Here is an 11893-nt window from a genome sequence, read left to right on the forward strand (position 1 = left end):
AAACATGTCTTTATTTCTTTTTTTAAATATAGCATATTAAAAGTTCTTTAACGGCGTCCCAAGAATAAAAAATATGCAAATATTTTTAATAAAAAATATTATTAAAATATAATTGCTATTAATGTGACTTTTTCTTCTCGTGATTACTGATTACTATTGATAGGGTTTCAATTATAATTATGTGAACTAATAGCCTATCCAACCATTACCTATTTATTATATTATGTGGGTGGGTTGGTTGACCATATAGATAGAGGTATTGTGTTACTCAATAACTCAAAGTTAATTATGAGCTAGACTACTAGCCAGGTACCTCAAGATAACTAGTTATTGGAGGGGTCATAGGGTATTATACTAAGTAACTCTGATTAGTGTTGTTCAAAGTTTAAGGTTGTTTGTCTAACATGATTCATCAATATATTTTGTACTTTACTTTTAATCATTTTTTGAGGGCAATGGTCCTCTTCATATGGTAATCAACATAATAGTCATGCATGTGCTTTGTAAGTAAAAATATGCTTAGTATAAATCAAATATTTCCTCAAATTCTTACATGTGGAATAATGGTAAAATTCTAATGAATGTATACAAAAATATTGGTGGAATCAACATGAAAACTATTGAGATATATATGAGAAGATGTACACAAATAGCGTGCGTTACTGGAATATGTAAGGGAAAGCCGTGTTCTCAAATTCAATAGTTGGGACGGTGATAGTCTGATAGATTATCAAAATGATAAAAATATGATAAAATTTAGTTAGGGGGTGAAACCAAAATTTGTATTGACACATTGCATTTAATATTTTCTTCATTAGATTTTACAAAAAAATTTAATTTTTAATTGAATTAATTAATAAAATTTTAATTACTTAAAAATCTAGCAATACTTTTTTATGTTTTCAAAATAGAAAATTTTGTATTTTTATTTAATAAATTCAATAAAGATTTGTCGTTAATCTTTAAAAAAAACTTAATTCAAATAATTTTTTCTTACTATTTTGTATTCTCCTAACAATCCAATAATCATATCTTTAATTTTTTTTTTTAAAAAATATAACATTAAAAGTTTTTTTTAATAACGATCTAAGAAAACAAAAATACAAAAAAATAAAAAATGAATTATTAAAAAGTACTTGTTATTAATGTGACTTTTCCTCTTGTAATTCCTATTAATGAGGTTTTGTCTATAAACCTTGTGCATTGATAGATTATCCAATCGTTACCTTTGTCATATCACGTTCTCCTTATTCTTTTTCAATCTTAAGTCTAAATGTATGCTAATATTTAGTCGGATATTCTTTACAAACTTATTTTTATCTCCATACATAAATTACCTTTGTCATAAATAAAGTTTTTCTTCTATATTTTTTTTAGAGAGTACTAAGATAACAAAAAATTGAATATCACAAAAGCTTAAGAACAAATAAAACACTACTTAATAGTAAAAAATAAAAATAAAATCAGACCCGGCGGGCCAACCAGCCCCGATCCGCTGCCAACCCGTTTTGACTCACAACCCAACGGCGCGGGTTGGTGGGTTGAAATATGTAACCCAACCCGCTCCGTTTTGGCTGGTTGACCCGTCGGGTTCAACCCATATTGTTACCTCTACCAGTAACAAGGAATCAGGAAAAGAGTTATTGTACCCAATATGTAATAATTAGTTAGAAAGAGATAACTAATTATTTATCATTGAACTACATTTGTTTGTCGGTTAATATGCACCATTTACCTTTGTTGTGAAGATATAAATCATAGTATTTGACACTAGGCTACAATTGGTTCTGGTTCACTTGCACCATTTAAAATATTTATTATATAATTGAGTATAAAATATAAATTTATATACATATCCGGTTCATGCGGTTGAACCAGTGATTCACTGACTCGATACCCCGACCGGGTTGATGACCGGTCCGAGTTTAATAACATTGGTTTCACACTTGAATGTGAGATTGTTGGGATATTCAAGTGTGGTGGGGTCCCACATTAGTTGATAATGAGCTAAGTGAAGTATATATAAGTGAAATGACCTATAAATCCTATGCTTTAAGATTTTAGGTTGAAACACGGTATTTGACCCACTTACTACTATTGGTGAAGTTTAGCCCTTTTAATAATACAACTTGGGGCTTATTAAAAGGTCTCTTTAAAAATTAAACCACATGCCTATTTTAAAAGGTCTGACCTTTAAGCCGAGGTTTGATTTATATTTTTAATAAAGAATACAAATATAAATGATTAAATTTTTTAAATATATAAATTTATTTTCCTTAAAATATAATAAATGTAAATTTAAATTAATTCTATAAAATATAATAAATGCGAATTAAAATAATTTCACAAAACATTCTTAAATATAAATTTGTCTTTTAAATGTCAATATAAATTAAGTGTCAATTATGTAATATATATTTAATGTAAGAGTGAAAATGAAATTTGATTTTTAAACATGATAAATAATTTAAATAAATATAGATACTGTAAAAAATTATTTTAAACTATTATATATATATATATATATATTTATGTGTGTGTCTACGCGTGAGCACATCTGCATGTATATGTGTGCGTACATTTATAAAATTTTATTTTACTTTAAATTAAATTAAAATTTAATTTTATATTAAAAAATCAATACAATTCAATTCAATTGATTGTTTTTTATTTTCTGTAACGTAATTAAATTACCAATATTTTGAATTATAATTTCAGCTATTGTACAAAGTGTATGATTGTGATTTCAGCTATTGTACAAAGTAATCATAACCTATGATATATAGAATGCGATATACTATTTTTGAAGGGTTGATAGACTATTGTATTTTGTATTTTTTAAAAACAAGATCAAACAACTTACCAAAAAAAAAGGAAAAAAGATCAAGCACGGAATTTAGCTTGTATCTAGCTAATAAACCAAGTTAGGCTTGAAATATTTTATAGAAATCTGACGTATTTAAGCTAAAGTTTAATTTTACCCGATTCATTTACCTCCTTTATAATATTCATAAAACAACATATCCTGCATTTGGGGCCATTTCCGTTGATGGGCCTACTTTGAGTTACTGAATAGGACGACGGTGGTGTTTGGGGAAGGCCCAAATCAGAAATTGAAAACATTTGAAATGCAAATTCCCACGCGCGCCCATTGTTTTTAAGAAATAGAATTTCAAAAGGGATTCCACATATAATTACATCCTCATCCACATCTACTATTTCATCCTTCTCCTTCGCTCCGCTTCTTCTGATTCTTTCACTTTTGCTTTTTGGGTAACTCTTCCTCTCTCCTTTATGTCGCCGAGTTTGTTCTATCTTTCCAACCAACATGTTTTTTTGGTTTTAATCATTACTTCTGCTTCGTCAATTCAATTGTGTTCTGTTCCTGTAGGTAAGCAATGGCGGGAAAAGGAGGGAAGGGGCTTGTGGCTGGAAAAACCACGAAAGCGAACAAGGACAAAGACAAGGATAATAAGAAAAGGCCTGTGTCTCGTTCATCCCGTGCTGGGATCCAGGTAACCCTTCTTCCCTGTCCTCTCTTTCGTGTTGGTTATTGTTCTTTGATTAGGATAGTGTTCAAATTAATACCTGATTAGCGGAACCAGATCTAACCATATATATGTTTGTTAATTGTTGGATGTAATTTGTGTTGTCCCTTCTTCATTTGAGAGGAAAAACATTGGTTCCTTATACCAAATTCCAATCTTAACTATAAAGCAAGATTTTTTTGTTTTGGTTTTGTTTTGGATTCTCTATTAGTAATAAGTGGTGGAACCAGGGAGGACCATAGGGGCAATTACCCTCTCAAATTTATATAAATCTTTATTTTAGACCCATTCAAATTTAAGAGAAAGATAACGGAGCATAAGTTTACACCCTTCAGTTTTTGAGTTTTTTCTATTTATTATTTCTGAAGAAAATTTTAGGATTTTTTTAAAATCTGATTACGTATTGATCTATTATCGTGTGTTACATTGTCCGAGATGGGGTGAATTTTGTTTCTTCTATCTCCTCTCACAAATTTTCTAACTCTGTCATTGTTAGTAATTGTTCAGATTTGTATGATATAAATTTGATTTTATGTTTTTAGGATTGTTGGAATCCTTAGTTGCATGTTTTTTAATGTTTTGCATGTGTTTGGTTGTAGTTTCCTGTGGGTCGGATTCACAGGCAGTTGAAACAAAGGATTCAAGCTAATGGGCGTGTTGGGGCAACTGCTGCTGTTTACTTGGCGTCCATTATGGAGTATCTAACTGCAGAGGTTCTGGAATTGGCTGGAAATGCAAGCAAAGATCTCAAGGTGAAAAGGATCACACCAAGGCATTTGCAACTCGCTATTAGGGGGGATGAAGAGTTGGACACCTTGATCAAAGGGACCATTGCAGGTGGTGGTGTCATCCCTCACATTCACAAGTCCTTGATCAACAAAACTTCCAAAGAATGAATGACCCCTTTTGCTCTCTCTTTTTTTTTATCATGTCTTGATCACAGTGGCAGTAGTGTAGGCTTTCTTTATCTTTTCTTTGGTATTCAGATGTTAGTATGTATAGGGTCATATTCTTATGTGATCTCTTGATTTGTTTCAACTCGTCTGTCCTACTCTTAGAATTGTAATGCTGTTGGATCCTTAACAATGCTTTGTTTTAGCTACAATATGTGACTTTGTTGTTTTTACAGCCATTTATGTCACTGATATTGGCTTGTTTTTCTTTTTTAACCTTTACAATACAAATGCTATATTTAGCTATCACTGACATTGGACTAGGCAATATCAAAACTTAATTATGTTCTTGGCACGGAATCGTGCCAAATGCTCAAAAATTTCCCATGTTCTTCTTGCCATGCTATGTTCCGGAGCTCATTTTTAATACATCAGTAATACATACTACTTTTATTCAAAATTTAACACATGTATTTAAGACCTCACTTTTCTTTATTACATGTCAGTATTGATATTTGGTGTTTGATTTTGATTGGAGGGATGTATAGAAAAATGGGTGCATCTATAGTATTGTAAAAATTTCCCATGTTTCGGCCCCTGGTGTGCATAACTTTAAATTTTATTTTGCATTTTGGGGTACTTTTAAAGCTATTGGAAATTTTTTTAAAGAGATTTATATAATCTAAAACAAATTCTTAAACTTTTTTCTATTAATTTTGAAGTAATAACAATCTCCTATATTAATTAATCCAAAGTAAAAAAATGTTGGAAATAAATCTATTTCGGTTATTAAAACTTAATGATATAAAATTTATTTCCACTCAAAAAAATCACTTGGTTATCTTTCTGTTGAAAATATTGCATAATGACAAATTAGCGCATAATTTATGTGAGTACAAGTGTACAACGCACATATTCATACCAAAATCGGAGTGAATCTTATATATCCTTTCAATGTTTCCCATCTAATTGAATTCTCCAATGACTATTATATTCACCGGATTTTTAATTCTCACACACAAGATGTTTGTTCATACTCTTTCAAGCATGCATGTCTTTTTTAACCACGCTCTCATTTATAATTAAGAAGGAAATCAATACAATATTAATTAACTCTTTCCATTAATTAAATAATTATATCATATCAATTCTAATAAGGAATATAATCTTCTATCATTAATATAGCAAATATGTCACATCAATTTTAATAGAAAAATAATCTCTAAATAATGACAAGATTTTCATCATTGGCCTTAAATGCTCTATCACATTACATTAATAATTTATCAATAATATCGGATGACCCGAGGCTCGATCCCTTATTTAATTTTCACTTATTCCATTTCTAACTAATGGGATTTCACTCACATTTGAATAATAATAAAAAAGTTAAGATGAAAAAAATTCTAAAAATCACTCAAATCTCAATTGTAAATCTGTTGTGCTTCAACTGATAAATAGAGGGATTTAAGATTTTAAATTTTGATTGGGGTCAAATTGACATTTTGTATATACATGTATATTTTATGAATATCGTTAGTATTTAAAAAGTAGAGCTTACATATATTGAGTATATAGGTACAATTGTTTAAAAAATCGTTAAAATAAATATTTGATCATGATAAAATTCCAAACGATATCAATGTGCCTAGAACTATAATTATATAATGATAGAGCATATAACAATATTAAGAATCCTAGGTTTAATAATAAAATAGTTGAATTGTAACACTCTTTTAATTATGTATTTAAATATATATATATATATACATATATATATATATATATATATATAACACTAAAAATATTTAGATTTATTTAACTTAACACTATAAGCTATAAAACAAACAGGGTTAAATATTTATTATTTTAAATGACATAATTTTGTATCATTTTTAATGAAACTACGTCATTTTGGTGTGTTTTTGATAATTTTTTTATAAAATTAGAAAAAAAAAAGTGGAAGAGAGAGAATGCAAAAACACATCAAAATAACATAATTTTATTAAAAATGACACAAAGTTATTTCATTTAAAATGATAAACACTTTTTCGAAATATTTAATAATATATATACATTTTTTGCGTTGGAACGTTATCATTGAAAATTCCGCATCAATTTTTGTGACGAAGAAGCTTGGACCAGCCGTTTGATTTGAACCAGACAAACCATGACATTCTTGTGATTTTTTATTTTTTGGATACGACATTTTTGTGATTTAGGATAAGATGATAGCAATAATTTTAATTAATGCTTTAAATTAGCGAACCTTTTGTATCTCGGTATCAATTAACTGTTTTTTTTTTTTTTTTTTTCTGGAGCCAATTAGTTGTAACTCACCTCATCATTATATGAATTTTGATTTTTGAAATAAAGTCATACTTTGTGACAAATAAAGAGGTATTGATTATGTTACCAAAAAAAAAAAAAAAAGAGGTATTGATTATACATAATTCTTACGTCGAATGAATACAAACATCATAAATATTAGACATTTAAATTAAAAAGGAAAGATCAATCTACATTTTTTATTTTTTCTATTCTATTATTTCCAAAAGTTATGATGTATCCGTAGAATATAAAAATAAAAAAATAAAAAATCCATGAAATCATGGCTATCGAATATTTTCTTTTCATATCGATACATGCAATATATTTTCCGACAATTAAAGATTTATACATTGGAGTATCTCATTATGTCAGAATTAAAAAACATTAGATATAATCACATTTATGAAATGTATAATGAGTAGTATTATGTACTATCACTAATTCGTAGTGCTGGCTTGTTCTAATATAGGAAATGATTCCTCTAGTAAGCCAACAAAAGAAGGCATCTAATATCCAAACCAACCACCTAAGACTAGAATCTGGAGCATGAACTTTGTGTGAATATGCTATTCATACACTCTTTTGTTCTTATATATGCCTCTCTTATCTCTTCCCCACTTGCTTTTAAAACAACAACCATTCCCTATTTGTCTCTCACATAAAACTCACAAATGGAATCAAATTTTTTCTCACAGAACAGGATTTCAACACCAACTTCAGCTCAGTGGAAGCTTATCAAACATAGACCAGAACATCCTTCTGTGGTTGCAGTGCTCAGAGGGTTTTCAAATGACATTAGAGAAGAAACAAGAAAAGCTAATGCCTACAAAGATAACTGGTTTGACCGCTTAGCCATAAACTATCTATCTAAAAGCGTTCAAGCAACTACAGGTTCCTACCCTTTTGTCCCTTTGTTGTATAATTCATGTCAAGGAGAAGTTCTATATTTTGAAACCTTTGCAGGACTTAGTAACAAAAAGAGTGGATATGAAAGCCTGGTTGAGGCAGCTACTATGGCAAAACAGAAATTCAATCCTATTCACCAGCCAGAGGTTGTCATTCAAGCTCTTGATAGAGCCTTCCCAAAGCCAATACTTTCATTGGTGAGTTCATTACTCATTAGTATTTTGATTTGATCTTCTTCTTTTGCTTTATCTCGTGTCTTGTGTCTGTTTTGACCACTACTTCCCTCTTCCATTTATTTGGCATTATAGAATTATAGAAAAAACCTAACATATTGTTTTCCTTCTTCCATTAAAGAAATCAGAAATTTAAGGACTTTTAGGATCACTCACTCCATTTCCACTCTATTAAAGTTTAAACAACTCAATAAGCTATTTTCCTGAGTTACTGTTTAGTCCCATGATGAATGGAAAGAAAATTCTTAAAGTTAATGTAAGAATTGCTTTTTATTTTATTTTATTTTATTTAATTAGGTCTGTGTTATTTCCTGGGAATAAGGTTTGTATGCCTTGTTCAACTTTCTGTTTTTTTGGCTTTAGTTTTACTTTTAATGCTTTAGCATTGTAATTTTCATCAATGAATATGTTGTTATGTATGACAAATGGCAGATAAGGACACTGCTACCACCATCTAAATTCACAAGGGAAATTTTTGCTGCTTTCACCACTTTGTTCTTTGCTTGGTTAGTTGGGCCCTCCGAGGTATACAACTGAGACTGTATTCTGTAGTTGAATAGTTTGTATTGTTCATGATTTGCTAAATTACTTGGATGGTATTTTTCGTTGTAAACTAAAAGAAACAACATTCATAGACCCTCACAAGGGAAGCTCAAAGTAAATCGGATAAACTATGCCTTCCACTAGTTATAAGACTAAAATTTACGATATGCTTGTTGGTGATAACTGATGAGTCTAGTGACTAAATGGAGTCCACTTAAGTCTCATGTTGACAAAAACAAATCATTATTGAAAATGATTAGAAAACTGAAAATGGTTACTGTAACTTGCAAGTCAGAAATTATATTAGCAAACTTCAACGCCGGTCTTGTCCCTACACTAATGATCATGAGAGACACAAAATTTATAAAAATGCAAAAGATTTCTGACCCCATATAACAGAAAAGTGATGAGAAAGATACTTGCATGTTAGTAGATTAGTTGTAAATAGGATTAGTTTGGAACATTGTCAGTCATCCCCCCCCTCCCCACACACTAACTAGTCTCTACAATTAGCGTACAATGTCATCCTTACATCGTGCCCCATTTCAATTTCATTAGCAGAATTGTTGATCAAAATCATCATGTTGAATCCTTGTTAAGACAATTCAAAATGGATATTAACTACTAAGTATTGTGTATTATTTTTTAAGTTATAAAGATTTATTTAAAAATTGTTAAAAAGTACATAAAGTTGCGCTTTACAAATAAATAATCTAATTAACCCATGTATGGTGGCATCATTTTACTTTCCAACCTATGATTTTAAAAATGAATTCAAAAGGATTAACCTCATTAACTTCACCATGAAAAGGTAAGAGAATCGGAGGTCAACGGGAGAAGAGAAAAAAATGTAGTCTACATCAGAAAATGCAGGTCAGTTTAATTTTTTTTATTTATTTCATTTATGCTTTACATCTTTAACAGAAAATGGACCCCAATTCACCCACCTAAGACACATTCTGGCCACGCACAATCTGATACTATGATTATGCTTCTCCCACATTCCATTCTCTATCCCATCATGTTTATCATGATTACCATCAAGTTTATTGTCAATGCCATAATCATGATTATTATATAATCATTTCACCCAAGTAACCTAACATCTCTCTTTCCTTCTTTTGAATTTGTTATGATAACATTATGTTCAGATTTTTAGAGGAGACAAATTGTGCAGGGATGTGTATTAATCTCTGCAAAATGCCATCTCAATCATTTATAAAGGACTCTCTGGGTATGCCACTCAACATGGTCCCCAGTAAGTATCCTCAGCAACTATTTGCATGAGCACATTTCCATGTTCCTACTTTTTCAGGCACCAATTTATTTCAACCAGTTTGTTGCTGCAGAACTTCTATTTGATATTATAATGGAAACCCAATTTGAGAGTACTTGTTTAATTAATATGACATGAACTTCTATTTGATATTATAATGGCAAAATGTCATTTGTTTTACTCCAAAAAACTAAACTTAAATGGAAAAGGTCGATGGTGCTAAAAAGTCTATCTAAGATTATCTTTTTTTAGTAAGCCCACCAAAAAATATGAACAAAAGAAAGAATTTTTGTACTTGAAAGAGTATCATGGACCTCTACAAGCATCCACTAGATTGTGGTGGTAAGCCTCATCATGTGAATGGAGGACCCCATATGCATATACCACTCAGGTGCAAAATTGCAAATAGACCCATCCAAGCTGTGTTGAGGCTTGAGAAAACCAGAGTACAGATATATGAAATATGCATTGCAAGCTTTTGGTAAAGAAATTACACCTAAATAATAACCATAGGTTAATAGATAGTGTCATTTCCTTGAATGACATCTTGATTTTCATGAAACAACCATTAAATTAGGTTATGTTGACCTAAAGCATTACATGAGCCATTTCTGAATGTTGTTTACTTGCTGAAATGTAGAGGACCTTCCTATGAATATGATTAAATAGAATATCAATATCTCCCAATAATTGATATATCCAATCTGATTATTTTATTTATCTTTTGGATTACAGATTTTGATGACATGAGTTGTGAGATGATATTTGGGCAGGATCCTCCAGCATCAAATGATGATCCAGCTTTGAAGCAACCATGCTATAAACTATGTAATTACTTTATTGCAAGGTTGCTTACATTTATTTACATGCCAATTTTATCTTTTCAACAACTAGCAAACTACAAAATGAAGAAAAAAATCCTCCAGATCATTACACCTCCAGATCTTTTCAACAACTATCAGATTTTAATTAGGTCTTCCAAGTGTCAGATTGATTTATGATACTTCAAAAGTGGCATAACTGCATAAGTAAAAGACTATAACATATTCCAGAAAGTAGAATATAACTAACATTGTATGTTCATCTATCATGCAGGCAAGGCAAAGCAAGGAACGAACTGCCTCAGTTAATGCAGAGGGTATGGATGGAAGAAGTGATTTTAGAACATCATTCTATACTAACCACTAATGGTGACAGGAATATACTTTGTTGAATCAATATTGATTAGTGACAACAACCTAAATGAATATTGTCATACACTAGCCAAATTTTGATTTGAAATCAATATTTATTAGTGAAAACAACCTAAATGAATAACTCTCCCTCCCCTTCTCCAAAAAGAAGATTGAATTCTGAATTGAAAAGTCAAACAAATTTGACAAACTGCTTATTTTCAATTTTTTTGAGGCTGGGAATTACCTATGGGATTCAGCAACTTATTCAAACTGGAGGAGAGTGATACTTTGGAAAAGTTCTTTACTATGTAGTAAGGATTGGATTGGGAATGACATCATCATTGTCCTTTATTTCAGATTGCAAAACCAATTAGTTTCCTTTTTTTGAGGAGAAGTGGTTTGACTTAGGATTTGTTGTAGGCTTTCAGGTCAGCAAGGATGGAACAAGAGTGTCTCCCACATTGTGTATCCTGCCAAAGCTCAAACACATCAGCCATAGTTTCTCTCATTAACAAAACAATGAAGTGCTCCAACGCACTTCGAACCAATCATTTGCAAGTGGATTTCCATCATTTTAGTAGTTTGAAAGTTTTTTCTCTTAGGCTTTCAAATATGTAAAAGCAGAAGTGGCCAACAGGCCAAATGTTTTATATGATAGAAGGCAAGTATTTCCAATGTTTTCAGCCCTTTCCCTATCATGTCATATTATTTATAGCACAGGATGAAAGTTTCAATAGAGAATTCTAGCTAAGCAAAGGACACTCTTTCCCCCTGAAACATTTTCATCAAGACTTGGACTCTTGGATAGAGAAACTCCATGTATCCACTAGACCCTTTAGTTAAACGAGAGGAACTTTGATCATTGGCCACATAAAAATATGCTGTAAAACATAAATTACTAGTAATACCGTGCTAATCATGGAAAAAAATCATTTCAACACAAAAACTTAAACGGTTTGATGTAGATTCTTTTATGCTCGTAACACTA

At 30.6% G+C, this 11893-nt stretch overlaps 2 protein-coding genes across 3 annotated transcripts; both read left to right on the forward strand.

The window, feature by feature from the left end:
* Positions 1-3398: 3398 nt before the first annotated feature.
* LOC133311952 (histone H2A variant 1-like) lies at positions 3399-4453 on the forward strand. The gene is made up of 2 exons (XM_061513081.1): positions 3399-3515; positions 4148-4453. Exons 1-2 carry the CDS (start codon positions 3399-3401, stop codon positions 4442-4444), a joined length of 414 nt encoding a protein of 137 aa, XP_061369065.1. The 3' UTR covers positions 4445-4453.
* A 2844-nt stretch (positions 4454-7297) lies between these two features.
* Positions 7298-11580, forward strand: LOC133311969 (beta-carotene isomerase D27, chloroplastic-like). 2 transcript variants are annotated; one of them, XM_061513106.1, is made up of 8 exons: positions 7298-7663; positions 7736-7875; positions 8344-8436; positions 9266-9327; positions 9606-9712; positions 10466-10577; positions 10826-10868; positions 11326-11580. In XM_061513106.1, exons 1-8 carry the CDS (start codon positions 7444-7446, stop codon positions 11521-11523), a joined length of 975 nt encoding a protein of 324 aa, XP_061369090.1. In that variant the 5' UTR covers positions 7298-7443; the 3' UTR covers positions 11524-11580. The 2 variants fall into 2 exon arrangements, with proteins under 2 accessions (XP_061369090.1, XP_061369092.1); XM_061513108.1 differs by having other exon boundaries at positions 7301-7663; positions 10466-10558; positions 11326-11462.
* Positions 11581-11893: the final 313 nt, after the last annotated feature.

This window comes from Gastrolobium bilobum, unplaced genomic scaffold (assembly GCF_033153095.1).
Source record: "Gastrolobium bilobum isolate Gb01-03AN ecotype WA unplaced genomic scaffold, APGP_CSIRO_Gbil_v1 utg3226, whole genome shotgun sequence".
Lineage (NCBI taxonomy): Eukaryota > Viridiplantae > Streptophyta > Magnoliopsida > Fabales > Fabaceae > Gastrolobium > Gastrolobium bilobum.

What these genes read in the sequence shown, in the direction of transcription:
- LOC133311969 (XM_061513106.1), top strand. Translation starts at nt 7,444, where the DNA reads ATGGAATCAAATTTTTTCTCACAGAACAGGATTTCAACACCAACTTCA. An exon ending in AAGCGTTCAAGCAACTACAG is followed by an intron (nt 7,664 to 7,735) that starts GTTCCTACCCTT and finishes AAACCTTTGCAG; the next exon opens with GACTTAGTAACAAAAAGAGT. An exon ending in GTCTACATCAGAAAATGCAG is followed by an intron (nt 9,328 to 9,605) that starts GTCAGTTTAATT and finishes CATTATGTTCAG; the next exon opens with ATTTTTAGAGGAGACAAATT.
- LOC133311952 (XM_061513081.1), top strand. Translation starts at nt 3,399, where the DNA reads ATGGCGGGAAAAGGAGGGAAGGGGCTTGTGGCTGGAAAAACCACGAAA. An exon ending in CATCCCGTGCTGGGATCCAG is followed by an intron (nt 3,516 to 4,147) that starts GTAACCCTTCTT and finishes GTTTGGTTGTAG; the next exon opens with TTTCCTGTGGGTCGGATTCA.